The following is a 19,318-nucleotide window of genomic DNA, read 5'->3' on the forward strand; positions in this document are numbered from 1 at the left end:
GCCAGCAAAGCTCAAAATTTCCATCCAAATTTAACCTGTAACTGGTTTGTGGTATTAAAGTTACCTGTTATCAAATTTCAGTTAGATGTACACATGTGCATACAGTTCAACCTCGATTATCCGGCCTCCTTTTATCCGGAAATCTCTATTATCCGGACGCGTTCACGCAGTGAAGGACTTTTTTTTTCATCCAAAAATTGAGAAAAAACAGTGACTTTAAACTCAATTAAAATTTATACAAAACTCACACGATTTACCTACAATATTCCTGACAGAACTACAAAAAAAAAAATGTACTTTACTTTTTGAAGAAGGTACTACAATTTTGCACAGGCTAGCATAGATTACACACACACCACCGTTGCGGGGTACGCTACCTGCCTAGCTGCCAGTGCACTTGGACGGCAGCTTGGACCTCAGCTATAAACATTAACATTGTGTCTCCCATATCCGGCCAATTCGCTTATCCGGATGAGCACCGGTCCCGACATGGCCGGATAATCGAGGTCGAACTGTACCTACAAGAAATGCTAGCAATTTTAGAAAGTCTCCTTTATATTTTTGAAATGTTTGCAGTGTCTTCCGCTTCCATGAATAGTATGAAAGAATTTCAAAAGTCAGTATATGCCATAAGTAATCCACTTACTCTCTGAAGACTACAACTTGTAATATTGCTTGGAAGGCAAACCTGGAAACATTGAACTGCACATTACTGTACTTGAATATGAGACTATTCTGAAGCAAATAATTTTCACACAACAATAGATATATAATGTACTCTTAAATGAATCCCACAAGGATTGGAACAATCATCCCCCAGCATTCCCACTGATTCCCACTGATCAGTTACTAGCCATCCCCTTTAGTAGATTGAAAGAATATAATTGATATATGCTTGTTTTTAACCATTCATGCATTAAAATCCATGTCTAAATACTAATTTCAGGCAATTCACACTGGACAGTCTTTAAAGTACATGGATCGTATAACTTCAGAAACTGACATTAAAAACTGCTAAAATTGTGAACTACAGTATACAAATGCTATTGAGTTATCAACTTGGACGCTATTGTGGCGAATTCTCTCATGCAGTTGACTAGTTACTATTTTGATGGCAACCTCAATTTAAAATACTGATAATTGTTCTACAAGGGAATGGGAAGGTTTGGTAGTTTTTAAAGTTTTAGGGTGTGTTTGATCACTCTCCTAAAGTGAACCAAACCATGCTGTACCCACACCAGAGGAGCGCTCGAATGCTCCTGAAGTGTACCGTACCATACTGAACCGAGAAAAAAGTGTACCATTTCCCGATGTGTTCAAAAAGCGTACCAAAAGCGTACCAAAAGTGTACCATAAGTTGGCATGTGAAGAATGCGTGTGACACGCGCATACGTCATAGTGCAAAGAGTTCATACTCTTTGTTCGAGACTTCTGTAAGTGGTTTAAGCGCACCAGGTGAATGACCTGTTGCTACAAAATGTGTGACCCCCTCTAAGAATAACTCAGGAGGTACGCTTTCTCAACAGAGCGCTTGAATGCTCTAGATCTGGTACAGTACAGTATGGTTTGCTTTGTTTCGCTTTTGAGCGTTAAACCTCAAGCGCACCCTTACTTTCACATGGAATTTTCTTTCTACAAAAATAAGCACTGAATTAGATGTGCCATGCCATTGATAGTTGAATACTCAAGCCCAAAATCTGAATTTAACAGCTCTTGATGCAAGAGCACAAAACTCAGAAAAGGTCGACATGGAACATTCCCCAAATCTGGTACTACCCTCAACTATTCATAAACACAATATTTTTCATCCATACACCATTATTCCTCAATCTCTTCCTGAACTGTTTGACATATTTGATGTTGAAGAAATGGTATTCTGGCATCTGAGTCTAGATTCAGAGAACAAGATACTATCATCATGTGCACTAATGGCTTGGTAAGAAAGGTTGGGATATTCAGCAATGAACAGTACTGGTTGCTCTGTTCTCCATTTCAGCTACTAATGAAACATCCCTACAAAAGGAACAGTTCCTAACCAGGACCAAAGCTATTTGCAGCAGCAAGTGCTTTTCTCATTTCATAGGCAAGCATTACCTGCATTCACATCGACTAGTCAGCTTCAGTAACCTCGAGATACACCTTGCTACGCACCTCTCTTGTCTTTCTCATTCTGCAAGCAGTTTTCCTAAATCATACTGCAAACTAGGCAGCATCAAGAAATTTTGCATGTTACACAGTGAGAGGCCTGGTACACACCACTGGTAGTCTGACACAGTTCAGTCGTATTTCAGCAAAGACTTCCTTCTCGGATCTCCCTCCAGAACTAACGAGGGCTGGCCATTGTCAACTCTGCTCTCACTTCTTCCAGAAGTTTGGATCCTGAGCTAGCTTTCGCTGGAAGTTCTCGTACCACTTGTTGAGGACATTGGCTGGAATGAACTGGACTCCTGGCTGGGGTGTCATCTGGTCCTGAGTGATGGCGAAGGATGAGGCAAAGTTGTAAAAGTTCTCCAGCATCTTCTGGCTGAACTCCATGAAGGATCCAACACTGGATGCCTGGAATAGTGGGACAAAGATGAAAGGTTGGAGACAAGACATGTAACATTTATGCAAGAAAATAAGAAGTATACAAAAGTGGTCATCTTGCATACAAAGATATTCAGTGTATTCACTGATTTTGAGTCTAAAAGCAAAGTCCTCTAGCAATTAGCAAAAACTTTACAAAAATGTGAAAAAAAAAATCACAAAATGCAGTTACTGCTTTATCTCATGATGAGGTAATGATCAACTGGGACAGTATGAAGGCCGGCCCATTCTGTTGCCTGATAATATCAGTCATGTTAAAATCCAAAATATCATAAAAGAACCCTACAGCAATGTTCTCTCCAATGTCCCTTCACATTGCTTTATTACTAGATAAACAGCACTGTTTGTACTTTCCTTACAAAAATAACATACCCACCCCAGATACTGTTGTTTTGCACTTCAGTTTACATGTGAATTGCTTAAGTGTTTACATATATGTACATACATTTCTTGTTTCTTTTTACAAAAAAAAAGAACTTAACAAATCTTTAATTTTCTATGAAAAGGAACACTTTCCCTTGACCTGTTACCAATATATATATAAAATTAGTGCTCTTTGGTGCCCACAAAAATTGATTTAAAATATGTTACATGCATATTTTCTTCATACTTTTCCACCTCGAGAGGGCAGCACACAGAATTACCCCCCAAAAAATCAGATAATCATACGTTTTGAACGGATAGTCCAATGTTCCCTTAAAATCTGAGAGTGCTTCACTGATTATTCTGCTTTCAATGAATTCAGATATATATCGGGGAAACTGCCCCTTGACTATGAGAAGAATGAGCTGCACATGCCAATTAGTTGTTAAAAAGGAACTTGAAGTGAAAGCAACAAATAAAATTAAATTGCCATAAGGCAACTCAGTTGATGACTTACTGACATTTATGCAATCATCACTTTTGTGCTGTTGTTTTTTTTTTCTAAAGCTGTTGTCTATCTATGTTGCTTTCATTATAATCTTTATCAGATCATCTCATTTGGGATCACCCCTCTTGAAGAGTGGAAGAATAAGCTGCTGACCTGTGTGTTGGCTGCCGGTGTCTGCTGCTTGATTTGGTCCAGAGACTCGACAGCTATACCAATCTGGGCGGAGGACGAGAGGGGTGCAGTCCCAAGCTGTGGCTGCGAGAAGAAGCTGTTGTTGACAGGCTGAGCTGAAAGGTTATACCATCGTGGAAAATGTGAATACTTCAGATATATCCTCAGATTTCACTTAAACAATACTTCACAAAATAGACTGTACCATTCTTCCCCCACCCCCCTCAAAAAAAAAAAAAAAAATGGACAGAAGAAAACTCGTCTGATTCTTTCTGCCATACAATTCTGCATGCATTTAAAGAAGAGGAATGCACATACTTTATCACATTGGAGAGCAGTTTCTGAACAATATATTTCATTTGTACAGGCAGTGGGAGCAGAGTGGTATAGTGGATAATGCTCTGGATTTGTAAACAGAAGGCCTGGGGTTCAAATCCTGGTGCCTTCATTCTTGAATAGATGTTTTATTCACAATGTACCTCTCAACTTAAGGGCAAAAAAAATGGGTACCTGGCTAGGCTGAGATGAAAACAGTGGCAGGTCCATCTGGGGGCAGTGTTATTAAACAAACAGGAGGCTACCTAAGGTAAATTAAAGACCATGCAAATATAGTCATATGTATCTCTGTTGCTGTGTGGCTTTTTTTTTTTTTTTTTTTTTTTTGGGGGGGGGGGGGGTCTGATACATTGTATGTCTTTTAATTTAGACTAAGATCAATGATACCTGTATCTCACTTCAGTATTCCTGCATTTGTCACAATAGATATTCTTTGGCATTTATAAACCAAACACTGACAGGTTTTTATGGTGTTACTCACTGCCTTTGAGGCCAGATATCTTGAAGATGACACTCGGTTTCTCGTTCGAGATGAATCCCAGATAGTGCCAGCTCATTCCCCCTGCCTCGGGCTGGCCGAAGTGAACGGCCCCGGCCATGCCGTCCGGGAAAGGCATGGCTCCGGTCAGAAAAATGATCACATGATTGATGTTTGTCGGATTGTCAATGTTGAAGACGAAGTGGGTGGGATCCACCTCCTGGGCCTGACCTTGGACCTAAAGCAAATGATGAGGGAAGGGAAAAAAAATATATATATATCCAGGGGACATGAATGAAAACTGTAAGCTCTCCAGCTGATTAAACTGAAGTTAGCCATCATTTAGCATACCTTGTACATCCATTCAGACTGAATAGGAAATGCCATAAAATCTAACAACAACAACAGACCATGTGCTTTTTTTTTATGCTAGGGAAATACTTTTCTACCTTAATTGAATGTTACCTGGATGAATCAGAACTTACATGAATTAGATATCATCAGCTGAGAATGAGAAGGGTGTTAAGGTGCCTTGAAGATTACGGCTTTAGTGGCAACTTGGCTCCCTTATCATTCTCAGCCAACAGCATATCTAGAAACACTACAACTTGTACTTTTAATGTTTTTACTAATGTCATTGAAATTCTTTAATACAACACAGACAACTCGCTACTCAATGACATTGAACCTTGAAGATATAATCCCGATAGCAGCTTGTCCATGAAGCTAAACTGGGACATTGTCTTTTAACAACTGACATCAACAATTTCAAACGTTTGTGGTGACATGACTTCATACAAGCGGGTGTAACATTCTATCAGAATAAGAAAGAAGTTCTACAAATGGATTTTAGTTTCATTTATATCCCACATTCACAATTATGTAATGTTTGACCAATGGGATTACTTGAATTTAGAACACGTGCCCGAGAGATGTTTTTCTCCCAACATCCATTGCATGCCATGGTATTATCACGTGTGATAGTCTTTTTCGTTAGCACTTTTTACATACCCATGATTGTAATTGATAAAGGTATCGCTTGGGTCTATCGGCAATGGACACATTACGTGCTAGCAAAGCGCTGCGGCCACCACCAATTATCGATACAATTATCGATACATCAGTATTGCTTGTTATCGTCTCATTAGACTTAGATTGGAGGGGGAGGGGTTTCAGTCTCTGACAATAACCATAGTAACAGTCAGTGACAAGAGCATCTCAGCCAATCAAAACCAAGGATTTTGCTAAAATTGTCAGAGACTGACAACTTGTCAGCGCTGACTAAATTGATGAAACACTCCCCAGGTCTAACGATACTCTCATCTCATTCATTTGACTGCTGCAGACTGTGGTTGTAATGCCTGTGTTGTAATATTCAGCACGATTACACATATACATTTAAAATCTGTGTGGTTGATGGATAATGTGGGGTATAAATTCAATTCAATTCAATTCATGGTTTATTCAATCATCTTCGCAGCTGAGTAGCTGAGTTGCGATAATCGTGTATACATAGTAAAATGACATACAAGGTACAATGTAATCAATTAAAACACAACATGTAAAACATGGATTATACTTTTCAGATACTTTGTTTTAGATATAAAATCTAATAAATTCATAAAATTATTGCAAAATGTCATCATACCTGTAATTTTAAATGATAAAGCAAAAAAAAAATCATCTAGGAGTAATTTAGTACTAGTAAATCTATTTCTCGGGCAATGATATTTTCAATCTCACACTATAACTAGATTCTAGTAGACTATAGACATGCTATTATAATATCGCCTCGCGACTAGCTCGGTGATCCTTGTATTTGAGGTGTTTATCAGCCAGCCCTCGCCTTCACCTTTGGCTCGGCCTGATAGACACCTCGCGGGTCACCTCGGCGATGTTATTGTTAGATTGTACCATAGCATCGCCTCGCAGTCGATGATTAAAATGTTGCTTATTCTCGTCCACGTTCCCGTGATTTTGTTTTCAACGCGACAAGTGAGTTAATATTGTCCCATATACTGCAATTCATGTAAGTACACATTACGACATTCGCTAAATATGCACCTTCATTTCATTTGAACGACGAAATTACACACTCTCAACTGATCAAATTGCTAGAATTATACGTACAAGTCGTCCTGCAACCAAACATGCAAACATTGTCCCACGCAATTGTCGATATTGTGAGAAACTCTGTTGAATTCACCAACATCCGCCAGCTACATTCGCACGCAACAACTTGCTGTTGAGTTGTATGCATTTCCGTTTATGTGGTTTGCTGGTGGTTAGTACGTGCACGTGTCCGTGTACGGTGTACACCTTGCATGCATCCTACCAAAAACAACCACACCCCGCCCCGCATCACAATAAAGAGCGCTCGAACAAGGGGCGAGACCGGTGGGCGTGTCCCTGTTCATGCACCGCTCCTAAGACGCACACGCAATGTACATACTCTTTAATCTCAACTGATGCGAATGTTTAAGAATAATGCGTCACCTACACAACTCATGGAAATGGTATGATGTAAGTCTTATTATCGAAGATGCCATTTCTTTTTCTTTTTTCTTTTTATTCTGATCATCGAGAGGGGATGAAATGGAAGCTCATAATTCCTTCTCTGGCACCATATACAACCTCAAGGGTGTTGCTGCTGCCCCCCCCCCCCCCCCGACTCAGGTGGTCATCCGTACCGCATACGCGTCCCCGATTTTTCGGGAGTCGGGAAAGGGGTATATTTACTGGATCTCAGCTCCGGGGGAAAATCCCCGAAAATTCCTTCAATTAGTATAATAGGGGGTCTTTTATCATTTACCCCCGAAATATTTCTAATTAGGGGTAGTTTACTAATCTTTCCCAACATCTTTCAGACTTGTCCATCTGTAGAAATCCCAGCCTGGACCCTGAGTGAAGGAAAAGTGATGCAGGAACTACATCTTTTCTGGTATATTCAGCATAAGAACGTCTCTAGATATATTCCTGTCCACGCAGGTGCTGAAATTGTTGAAACTCTTTACCTCAGCACTCTTTAGAGGGTAATTTTGTTAGTTTCCCTCCAAAAGCGTGTGATAGGGGAACAATTTTGCTGGCCTCCTTTCCAAAACCCTGAAATGGTGGGGGGGGGGGGTAAGTTTGATGGCTCCCCTTCCAAAGGCCTGTAATAGGGGGTCAAAATTCTAACCCATACATCTCCCTCCGTATAGGAAGTATTTCTAGGGATCTGGAACAAGCATGCATAATATTATGTGCATTGTTGACCACCTGAGTGCACCCCAACATCGGGCTGCTACCGTTGTCTGCAAATTGAAAACAGTCTCTGTCGGACTTAACCTATAAACGGCTCGCTCCATCCTATACACTGACACGAACGACCCCCTCTATCCAGTCTCCCGATGCCGAGTTATCACTTACTGCAATCATGGGTTTAATATCTGTTGTCGGGCCAGTCTTGTTTTGACTCAATCGTTCGTGTTTAGGTTATCAAACAAAGAGATACTCCTACTCCTAAATAAACTAACAACAAGCAAAAACAATCGAGATATAAATTATAAGAGCTAACTATATGCCAGTTTCATGGGGTTCAGCCTCGAGATACTTGCCATCGAAGGATTTTGCTACTGTTGTTATTGTTGCTGTTCCTTTTGCCACTTTGGAGGACTAATAGAGAGTGGATTACATTATTATATAATCTCTTTCCTCTTTCTCTGTGTAACATTTTCCATTGTTTTGCAGGAAAAAAGGTATACATAATTGTGGAGAATGATTTTGGAGAATGTGGTTGTAGGGAGAGGGAAATGGCGAGCAGAGTCACAGAATTTGTTTCGAGGTTTATCCAATGTCAGCTGCTGAAGATGTCTACATGTAACTGTCGAGCTCATACTAGTTTTACGTCACATTTCATATCAAGGGGTTGTTCATCAGCTAAGAAGTGAAACATTTCCTGTCTGCACTTCATTGTAAACTTTCTTCTCCGATTATCCTCATCATGCCACGATGGCCCCGTCAGTCGCTTTGACACTGAACATCAGATCAACTTGGTAGGCCTACATAGTGCATAAAAACTTTACAACCATCCTTTGTCTGCAATTCCACATCTGTTGTTTAGAGAGAAAGCAGACGAATACAATGTACTTAAAGGGGCATTCCGGACGATTTTCATAATTTCACATCATGTAGTACATGAATCAACAGCTCCATGTATAGATCCATGGAATTTATTGTGGTCCTTGAGCAGAGAAACCAATAGATTGAAAATCTTAAACAAATTACACTGAACAGTGATGATGACATCGGAGCCTCATATATTTCAGAAATGTAGCAGTGTAATTCCATTACAATACCGCTTGCTCAACAAGTTCACCTGTGAAAAATCCATGCATACCTTTTTCTTTTGTTCTGCTTCCTTGAGCCCCAACTCATGCATTCTTAAGGTGAGGCTGCATGTCATTATCCTTGTTCATTGCAATTCATAATAAAGTTTGAAAACATTCTCATTACTTATCCCAATCACTATAAATTCTGAAACTCTGTACTCAGTTTGACTAATTTATAGTTGTTCAAATGTAAAAGTCTGAAAATCATCCGGAGGTCCCCTTTAAGAGGTCTCGTCAAAATCCGGGAATTAGGTATGATACAGCTCTTGAGTTAAGTTCCAAGCATTTTAACAAAACAATGATATTTATATAGTTGCTGAAATGCAAATTAAGTAAACGAGGTGGTGATGACAGGATCTCGTCAATCCATTAACCTGCTCTACACACAAACATTTTTACATTAATTCACTACAACATAATTAAAAAAAAGGGTAGGCCCTATCTTCAGAAATGTCAAGGCCAGAGAACAGCTACAGAAACGAAATTTTTGCTGTGCGACAGCGCCATCCGAACGATCGAAGCGAGAGCCAACGGGGTGGGATGTATGGTGGAGACTTAGCGTGTATGTCTCCTTCATATAGAATCTCATAAAGAGGTGTTGAACACACCAAAACAAAAAACAAACAAACCAAAAAAAAAAAACCAACACAATCAAACAAGTAAAAAAAAAAACAAACAAAAACTTTGAAAAAAGAAAAAAAAACACCCCCCCCCCCAAAAAAAAAAACACCATAGCGTGCAATGTCAAAAATATGAGGACTTTTTTTTTCTTTGTGTGTGTGTGTGTGTGTTTCTCTGCAAGCATTGTGTGTGTTTTCTTTCTATTTGTGTGCATTTCTAATTTTAACTGCAGATTGAAAATTTTTCACTGCTCATACGTCCATGAGGCCACGGACTGACTTCTGAACCATTCATATTTAGCTACCGGTATATCTCCATCTCCATCTTATACTATCTTGGTTTCAGTAGTCCCATTTATTTATCTTTTATTATCTAACTCTAAGCACAAGTTAACGTCACTTATCTAGAAACATCGCTACCATTCATCTTGCTAATGAAAACGAAACCGTCCTTTGCTATAATTAGTACATTCACTAGTAGTTCTTAATTTGTCTTCATCTGTAAACCAACCCCCCCCCCCCCCCCCCCACACACACACACACACACACAAACACACTTTGAGTGCTGTTTGATCGAGGGCAACGACCTTTCCCCTTATCCATCCCGATGCTGCCCGGATCTACAGTACCTTCTCGCCGCACCAAATCCAAGGAGACCTTCTCTCTTCGGGTACAAGCTCTAGCATAGCACGCAAAGCATTCACGTTACGATGCAGACTGTCTACCACCGATTTGTAGCCAACTAGCTCGCACTACTGCTGCTGCACCCCTATGGTGATACTAGCATCTTGCAACCTGCATGCAGCAGCTACCCGGATGCGATGGGATACACGTACACGAGGTTACTGTATCTCAAGAGCTAGTATTGTTGTGATCACGTACATGTAACTGCTATGCTGTGTGTTGACCTATCTGCTATTGTACAAGAAGTGCTCGCCAGATACAAATGAAATACTGACTTTACCCTGTGGTTCACTGCGACGAAGACGACGTTATCGTTTCCGCAGCATCTGAACGTGTGTTATGATTGTGAAGGTATGTGTACTGTTCAGTATTTCGCGAAGTGTGAGAGGACTACGACAGAAAGCTACATTACATTGTGGGCGTTTTTCCTGTCCTCCCCTTTGTTTTTTCTTGCTACATTTCTTGCTATCGGGCAGCTGGTATGTTCGTCCGCTAGCCTAACGGCCTGCCTTCGGGCGTGCAACTGCAACTGCTCGCTCCCACCCGTTTGGCGCAATATGGCGTGTGTGACCAATTAAAAGATGGTGGCAGAAACATTCACATGGGATTCGAAATGATTTTGCCAGACTTTTCCTGTCTGCCTGCGATGGTTTTATTTCTCCCGCATGATTCTCACAAGTAGTAAACTTACACCCATCACCGCAATTTTTATTGGCATTTTTATTTTGCCTGGATTGGTTTTCGCCTTTTGCTGCTCATTCATGTGTAAATAGCAGTCAGTCCTTACTCATTAGATGACTCACTCCATTACTGGAAACCCGTCTCTTTTTAGTGGACAAAGAGGTAAGATAGGGGAGTAGAAATGGCAAGAAGTGAATCCTGACTTCACATAACAAGAGTCATATTTTCCTGAATGATTCAGTTAATAGACATGCAATCCTATTCATGGAGCAAGTGGCATCCATATCCAGATTCCAATTCAAGAAATGTTTCAGTAGAAACTCAATAGGATAAATTACTCTAAAATGGAATTTTTCGCAGTGTTGAAATTTTTGTGCATTTTGCGCAACCAGAAACTAAACTAGCGCAAAAATAAAAGCACGCAAATATTTTTGCATGCCATATGTTCCAGTACTTACTGTCTTGATTCCGCGGAATTAACAACACTCAAAACTCTTCTTACTAGGCGGAGCGCGAAAAATTAGTTGCGTGAAAATATCCACTTTTACAGTAATTCAATTAGGCTGCCAATTAATTTAATGCAAGATAGTGAAGCTAGTGTAGTGTAGAACTAACAATAATAACTTGAATATTTCAGGAAAAAATACTAGGATTCTAGAAACTCTATAAACGTGAAAGCATTTGCCTTTCAGCCCTCAGTGTTGGGTGTTGATGACTTGATGGATGTACACTACAGACTAGTACAGTTGTAGACCGGGCTTTTGTGCGTGTAGTAGAATAATAGTCTAGGTTACATGTTGACCGAAAGATCGGTCTGTATCTGTCCGTCGGGGAATGTTCCGCGGAGCTGGCTTCACGGATCCCCTCCGTATACAGACCGAAGTCAATGATCCCAGCTCCTGTGTGGAGCAACGTGCACAGATCAAACGTTACGATAAACCAAATTTTAAACAGCTTTTTTACATTCAAACAAGTTTGACACGACATGACACATTATGCAGCAATATTTGGGGTGAATTTCTCACACTGTGCAATCGAAATACTCACAGTAACTCGGTTATAATGCAGAAATTTTATCCATATCGCAACATCGCCGTTCGCTAGCCGTAAGTCGCCATTTTGAATCTGTAAACCAATCACATGCGAGGTACGTGTTTTAGTAAAAAAAACACGTAGAAGCTACCTCGCATGTGACTGGCTAATAGATTCATACTGCGTTTCTGCAGTTTGAACGTGACGACGCATGGCTGGTTGATGTATGTTTTACAATGTACTTTGAAAATTCTACCGAAATATTGGATTATTCATTAATCTGGTGAGTGTAGTCTATTCTTGAATAGTTTATTTAACTATACAAGCTTAAATTTGCCGACCTAGGGCCGTGAATTAGACGCAATCGAGAAGGGTGAGGTACCTCACCCAATTTTCCATAGAGACAGTGGTTAAGAACATCCACACAGCAATGGGTACTGGTACCTTCCGTCTGTCTACGGAGGACAGCGTTAATGGCAAAATATAAAAGAGTCCTCCGGACAGACGGATCTTTCTGTCTAGGTTACATGATATTCTTTGGCAATGTGTTATGTTCTGTTAACATGGGATCTAGAGTTTCTACACCACTTTCGTATTATACTTGAGCATGCTGGCTTCCCTGAGTGATAGTGATGAACGAAATGAAGTACAATTCAGGCAGAGATAATTTTCCAGTGTGGTATATTATCACAGCTGGAGGAGCCATAGTCCACCCAAACCACAGGAAATTAAAAGGTCAGTGATATTAGGTGTTCGAATGATTGTTTTCATTTTTTTTTTAAATTTAGCCTTTGTTCAAGTCCTGTTTTTATATAAAACAGGAATTCACTGGACTCTCTCGCAAGATCGGCATTTGATCATTGGAATAGAAAGTGCCGAATTTGAAACAAAGCTCCAAAGGTTGAAGTGATGACAAATTTAAATGTCTGAAATGTCCTTTTTGTTCATTTGAGTGGTGGGGATTTTTTTTTGTCGCCCAGCGCCAACGATAAGGAAGTAAATTTCCAGGGTGTATGTTGCAGAAAAGTTTGTTATTCCTGTGAATAGAGGATCACCTCTTTTATTACAGCAAGTAATCATACATTTTAGGTCAATATCTGTGGGATGCCCGTAGATATTTGCAACATAATATACTAGAAATGTTACTGCTACCACCACTATTGTTGTTGTTGTTGTTGTTATTATTATCATTATTATTATTATCAGTAGTAGTATTACTACTACTACTACTACTACTACTATTACCACTACTGACATTACTATTAACTACTATTACTTCTATGATTACTTTTTCTGCAAGAAAGCAATTTTTCTAGAATGGAAAAGATATGCCCACTGTCATTTCTATGGTGAATAGGATGACGACCCTTTTGTATGTCTTGTCTCCTTCCCTCTGCAGAGCCCATGACCCAAGGTGTTGAGTTCAGTGTCTAGTCGTTACGCCATGCTGGGGGGAGTGCCCCAGGTGGCCTTCTACGGCCACGCTCCCGAGATGAACTACTTTGACGCAGCCAAGGATGAGGCGGCCTTTGTCCGGTCCCGGCCCCCCTTGCCCGTTGACCTGGCCCAGAGCTACCGGCCCCCTAACCCCTGGCCGGTCAGTCCCACCTGTGGCAAGGACTTCATCCTGGTCTGTGAGTTCTCGGAATTGGAGGGGCCAAAACCACTGGTTAGTTGAGTTTGCTTGTATACATTCAATGTGTAACCTCGTTGTCCTCAATCTATTGTGCCTTGTAGCCCTTCCAGTCCCTAGGGAATGTTGCTGCAGGAGTTCATCTTGCCCGCATCATTTGGCAAATCTGAATACATGCATCTCTTGATAGGAGAAAGTTTTGATGGAATTGACTATAAAGTCATTTTTACAGTATGTACTTACCTGCACAAACTCTCAATAAATTCATGAACAAGTTTGCCAATTTTAGACAGAAACAATTACTTTGCTATTCTAAGATCAGTAAGATGTAATGTCAATTTTAGTACCAATCACATGTATTCTGCATGTGAAATATGGGTTGTGTGAAGTCGCTTTTTGACCAAAACAGATCTCAGATAAAGTATTTTCTCACTCATAAGACATTCTAGCAGTGAATAATAGATAATATGAAAAAATCAACATCGTTCAGTGGTTCCTTGAACTTCAGTGGGTTAACACAGATTCCTGGGGCAGCAAATGTCACAAGGGTGTCGAGAGTTTTGAAATGTAGGTGTGGAGAGAGATTGGGAAGATAAGCTGGGCAGAGCAATGAATGAGGAGAGTTTAAGAAGAGAATAATCAAGATACGAAAGGAGTGGCAAAGGAGCTACAGTATGTAGGTAAGTACAGTATGTAATTCTGCTGTGAGGCAGATTTCAGGTTATGAATAAAATCATGAACATTTTGTTTCACTCTTCTTTGTTTTTGCTGGTATACAATGTATACTGTATACGCTATATATTTCGCGGAGGTTTTATTTTCGTGAATTTCGCGAATCGGGAGCTATTCGCGAAATTAACAACACGCGAAAATATTACCTTCCAAAATGAATCCCTTGCCTTGATGATACGAACATTTCAGTACTAGTATACCATGTCATGGCTTACCAAACAGACCATACTGGCTAAGCTTGTTTACGTACATATATTTATTGTAGCACGTCCACGTCTACTTGTAGAGAGCCATTATCGCAAGGGGACCACTCGTCAGAAATCTAGCGCAATGGACTTAACCACTTCAAAAATAATGAATTCTAACTTACTAGTTCGCAGAGTTTGGTACATGTAAGTTTTTTTCATGCAGTGTATAACTAGTATCGTTCTTATTTGCTAGTAAGTTGAAAATTCACACTTTCTTTGCCACTTCATATTTTCTCTGGTCCCCCAGTCGCGAATTTAACCACTCGCGAAAATGTGTGACAGCGGCAATTCGCGAAAATTTATGTACGCGAAAATTATAGCGTATACATTGTACAGTATTACATCTGTGTGAGTCCATGATAAATCCTGATGTCAAGCAAGATTTTTGACTTTCTCTTGAACCCAGGCCGTACCTATGAAGAAAAAAAAAAGACAAGTAGGTAATCACATCATGATACTGTAAAACCAAAAATTTTGGCATGCATAAAATTGTTTTAAATTTCATGAGGAGCCAAGATTCAAGAAAAGTGCATGCAAACTTATACACGATGGATTTAATGCCAGTTGTCAATTTGTGAAAGTTTCATGTAGCAAAAAAAGGCTGTTGCCTTCAATTCGCTAAAGTTTCATGCTGCAAATGTTTATGATTTTACAGTTGCCTCATGGGCAAAACAGGCAGATCAGTGTGTCCTTTATTTACCCCCTTTTGCTAAATGTAAGAGTGTTTGAAACATTCACTACCATGTGAATGCTATTAATGAAAAGCACACAATGCTCACACTCAGCTTGGGCAAATACCCATGATAATGTCCTGTGGATTCTGTAAATCTTTGATTTTTGATTTTTTTTTTTGATTTTTTTTTTTTTTGGGGGGGGGGGGAGGGCACTGACAATTCAGATCTATTCAAATCTAGATTTCATTTGCTAATGATGTAGAACTGGAAGAAGAAGATTTCAGGATACACTGTATGCGACATGCAATTACATATTTAGTGAGTCTATTTTTTTTTTTTGCAAATCAGAATTTCCCAACAACTTTAACAAGTGGTTAAATTTGCAGTTGCAGAATTCAGCAATGAATGGATAGATGTATTCATGCATGTTGCATTCATCTTGAGATGAGAGGTAATCATTTCACATGTTGTTTAAAGGTGCAAATAGTACCTGACTTGTGAAATTTGTGAAAATAAAAATCCTTGCAAAATATATGCCATATATATACATGTAGTACAATCGTAGTTGAGCACTTGAGACAAAACGGGAGGGGGAGGTGTATTTTACAATTGTACATGTTGCATGGTGTAAAATATGGCTGGAACAGTATGTTATATACCGTCGTAAACAGCAACAGCTCAGTCACATAACATGCATTGACAGAGTTTGAGCTGTAATAGTGACATGGTGCTTACATCAACCTCTGTACACAGATGTTCGTCCTGACTTAATGGGTCATTACCCATACCATGTGACTGCCTCATAATGGTAAACTCATGCGATCACTTATTGCACGTTGTGAGCCTGCTTGTAATGTGCTCTATTTCCTGGGACAAAAGATTAAAGCACTCAGTCACATTTGAGTGGTCTTCAATGTTATATTACGGTACATAAAGATTATAGATCCTTTGATATGATACTCTTGATGTGGACTATATCTGTGAACACTAATCCTATTTGTAATTCAGTTCATAATTCTTTTTTTTTTGCCCAAACACAAAGACAAGAACAATGTCAAGAAATGTATTCTGAGCAGTTGATAGGACTGAGTATTCGTATTCAGTCTTGTTTTAATCATGTTTTACCATCACATGCTCTTTGCTTGTATCTTTTCTTTTACTTCACTTTCATCCATAAAAAGCATCTATACGAGACTTCTGTAGAATGGAACATGTATGGACTACTACATACAATGACGATTTTTTGTCATTATATTATTTTCCTTTATAGACTTTGAATTTCAAGACTTGAATTGGATGTGGAATTAAAGCTTAGTTTAAATGTCATGTAATGGCACATAAACTCCAAATACATACATTGTAAATGTAGAAAGTCAATCATGTCTTGCAGCGAATACTACAATTGTATGCTATTTTCCAGGCAAATTAATAGAGTTCAAGCAGAATTAATCAAAAATTCAAAGATATTCAATGAGTTGTCAAATACATACAGGTATGTGTGAACAATGCTGTACATCTAATGACAGATGTATATGTACAAGAAGATTCAGTGTGAAAGATAACGTTTCTGCCATTCGGATGCTACTCCACTGAATACAAGTTCTCTGTTTTGTTTGTGTGTTTTTCAAGGAGAGCTTTGTGTCCAAATCCAAATAACCTCAAATGGACGGAAAAGACTAAACCTGTTTAGTACCTAGGACAAGCTGATTTTGCTGTAACGCTCATTTCCTATCTAGGCACCTGCCTGAACCAAGGAGGTTTTATACAAATTACATGGAGTTCCAGCTGGCTGTAATTATTCAAACAGTTGTCAGATTTCTGTTGATGTACAAAATAATTCCACAGGTGCATTTGTGCCTTTGATGATCGATGTTTGATGCCGCCGTCTTGCTGAGCAATCTGAAGATTCATTTTGAACGTTATCATAATGTTGGCCATATTTTGCTTATTTATTAAATGAAATGAAATTTTACTTAATGATAAAGCATGTAAAACAAAAGTCAACCCTGTCCAGAAATTTGTGCAAAAGTGTAAATCAGAGCTGTATCATGTGAAAATGTTTAAAACTGTACCATCCTGGAAAGCAGGTTTTATCACTTTTCTGCTTAATTTCCACAAATGAAACTAATATGGAATAATCTTCAAGTATAATTCTCTATTGATAGATATATCAGATTAGTGCCCGGGTATGCCCAGTCGAGTAATTTTCATCTTTATTTTAGCATTTTTTGCTCAATTTCTATTCGCGCATCCTCGTGTCTGTACCACCTACCTTTTATAAGAAGGGATAGCGAAAAATAATTACCATCACAAAGACATCTTCCTTTGAAAGTGGCTAGTGATTATGCAATGACACACGAGTCAATTGTCTTCGTATCTGCATGGCAGATCCTGTTTGGCACATGCTTCAAATATTTTTGAGCGGCGGCTTTAAACATGGGATCAAAGGGAATAAGACTGTTGTCACTCCATCTCTAGAACCTCCTTGCCTGAACTGGTTAAAGGCATAGAACACATCCATGCAGTGCCTGTATTGAGGCTGACCACCTACACTAGTAGATAATGGAGAGGTTGCTGGCTTGTCATCTTTACTTCTCTATTTGTGCATGATGAATCTAAGGCTTGTGACATTGATCCACTTGAACCTTTACCGTTATCTGTTCACCTACTGTCAGTTGATGCTCAGACATCTACAATAAGCACACAGCTGCCTGGAATGATACCCAGTTAATTGAGATCGCATGGTGCCCTTAATAGTCCATGTTGAATCCTGTGTGCTTGGCTAGTGCTATTTGATGGTTGGGTTGTCTGACATTGTGGCCAAGATTTCAGAAGAATGAACCAAATGCCAATAAAACAGTTTGGCAAGATGTTGCAAAGTCCTTCAACTCACGACATGTGAGATCTTAAAGTGAACATTGTAGTGCTCATATTACCAGTCTCTTCCTGTAAAAAGGTTACTTGATGAGTAATATGAGGTGGTTTCCAAGAGAGGGGATTATTACTTAGTTTTCAGAAATGATGAGAAAAAACACAATGACTCACAGACGGTAACTATACTGTGCACCTGCTACACTGTTCAACATTGATCTTTGATTTCATGTCTGAATGTGTGATATTCCACTCTCGTACATTGTACGTTCCATACAATGTAGTCTAGTGTGGAACAACAGTGCAGTTGACAGAACTTGAATCATTCATAGAGACCATGTTAATGTCATTGTGTCAAGAGTATAAGAACCAGCTGTAATTACAGTATGTACAACCATATCGGGGGGCAGTTCATTTCATTTCATTTCATTTCATTTCATTTATTTATTGTCCATAAAATGGAAAATTTTTGTGATTCAAGTGGCATACAATGTACATAGATACACATACATTATATAAAACACACATTTCAGAATGAAGTGCAGAAAATACCAACACACATCAATAATTCATATAAAGCAACACATATACCACCCCTGCTTAATACAGGTCAGTGATAGGGTTAGGGTTAGGTTTAGGGTTAGAATTTGGGTTAGGGTTAGGGAATATGTTCAAGATCAGGATTAGGGTTACTGTCAGGAGAAAGGTCTGGGGTAATTGTCCAGCCCAGTGTAGGGCAAGTCCAAGATAACGCGCACGTTACGTATGGGACATTCAGAGACTTTTATGACCTGAAAAATAGTGTTAATGGCCTTTGATCATATTGAACTTTATCATGGTGACTGATATCTAGGAGAAGTATAATCATGTAAAAAATTGAGAAAAATGACCTTGACTATTATATTCTAGAAGAGAAAATATGTGCCGTTACGTATGGGACCAGAAAAATTTTGTTTTTTTGAATATTTCTTTCAACCTCAAAACTCTCTGAAAGTATATCATTCTATGACTTGTAACTCACTGTGATGAAAGTCACAACACTCAAGATTATCACAGGTAAGTTTCATGTCATTAGGCAAAAAGCTCTAATTACAGGTTCTAATTAAAGACAGACATGACGTGTTACGTATGGGACAGTTACGTATGGGACAGTTTGTCCCCCATTCATTTAGTGTGTGAAGAACATGTTTATGGGTATTTTGCATAATTATTGAAGTAAAATCAGTTGAAACTACTCAAATACTGATCCAGATTGTCAAGGAAACAATATTCCCCAAATATTCACCATCATAATCATATTCAATCATATTTTTATATTTTTATGACCAACC

At 39.1% G+C, this 19,318-nt stretch overlaps 2 protein-coding genes across 2 annotated transcripts in view; one reads left to right on the plus strand and one right to left on the minus strand.

Annotated features, from left to right (window-relative positions):
• Positions 1–1,018: 1,018 nt before the first annotated feature.
• Positions 1,019–6,700, minus strand: LOC139740199 (protein Hikeshi-like). Its single transcript, XM_071650784.1, has 4 exons — positions 6,573–6,700; positions 4,446–4,680; positions 3,611–3,744; positions 1,019–2,556 (listed from the first exon to the last, which is right to left on the minus strand). Exons 1-4 carry the CDS (start codon positions 6,600–6,602, stop codon positions 2,356–2,358), a joined length of 600 nt encoding a protein of 199 aa, XP_071506885.1. The 5' UTR covers positions 6,603–6,700; the 3' UTR covers positions 1,019–2,355.
• Positions 6,701–10,342: 3,642 nt separating this feature from the next.
• The window catches only part of LOC139740176 (guanine nucleotide exchange protein smcr8a-like), a 78,454-nt gene continuing 69,478 nt past the window's right edge, over positions 10,343–19,318 (plus strand). The window contains exons 1-2 of the mRNA XM_071650764.1: positions 10,343–10,467; positions 13,229–13,498. Of these exons, the coding sequence (XP_071506865.1) occupies positions 13,274–13,498 (225 nt within the window). The 5' untranslated portion in view covers positions 10,343–10,467; positions 13,229–13,273. The remainder of the gene's footprint in view (positions 10,468–13,228; positions 13,499–19,318) is intronic.

Source organism: Diadema antillarum, unplaced genomic scaffold (genome assembly GCF_040938485.1).
Source record: "Diadema antillarum isolate AM-2024a unplaced genomic scaffold, OU_Dant_1.0 seq00000839_RagTag, whole genome shotgun sequence".
NCBI classification, from domain to species: domain Eukaryota; kingdom Metazoa; phylum Echinodermata; class Echinoidea; order Diadematoida; family Diadematidae; genus Diadema; species Diadema antillarum.

What these genes read in the sequence shown, in the direction of transcription:
- LOC139740199 (XM_071650784.1), bottom strand. Translation starts at nt 6,602, where the DNA reads ATGTTTGCATGTTTGGTTGCAGGACGACTT. An exon ending in GTTTGGTTGCAGGACGACTT is followed by an intron (nt 4,681 to 6,572) that starts GTACGTATAATT and finishes CATTTGCTTTAG; the next exon opens with GTCCAAGGTCAGGCCCAGGA. An exon ending in GATATCTGGCCTCAAAGGCA is followed by an intron (nt 3,745 to 4,445) that starts GTGAGTAACACC and finishes ATAACCTTTCAG; the next exon opens with CTCAGCCTGTCAACAACAGC.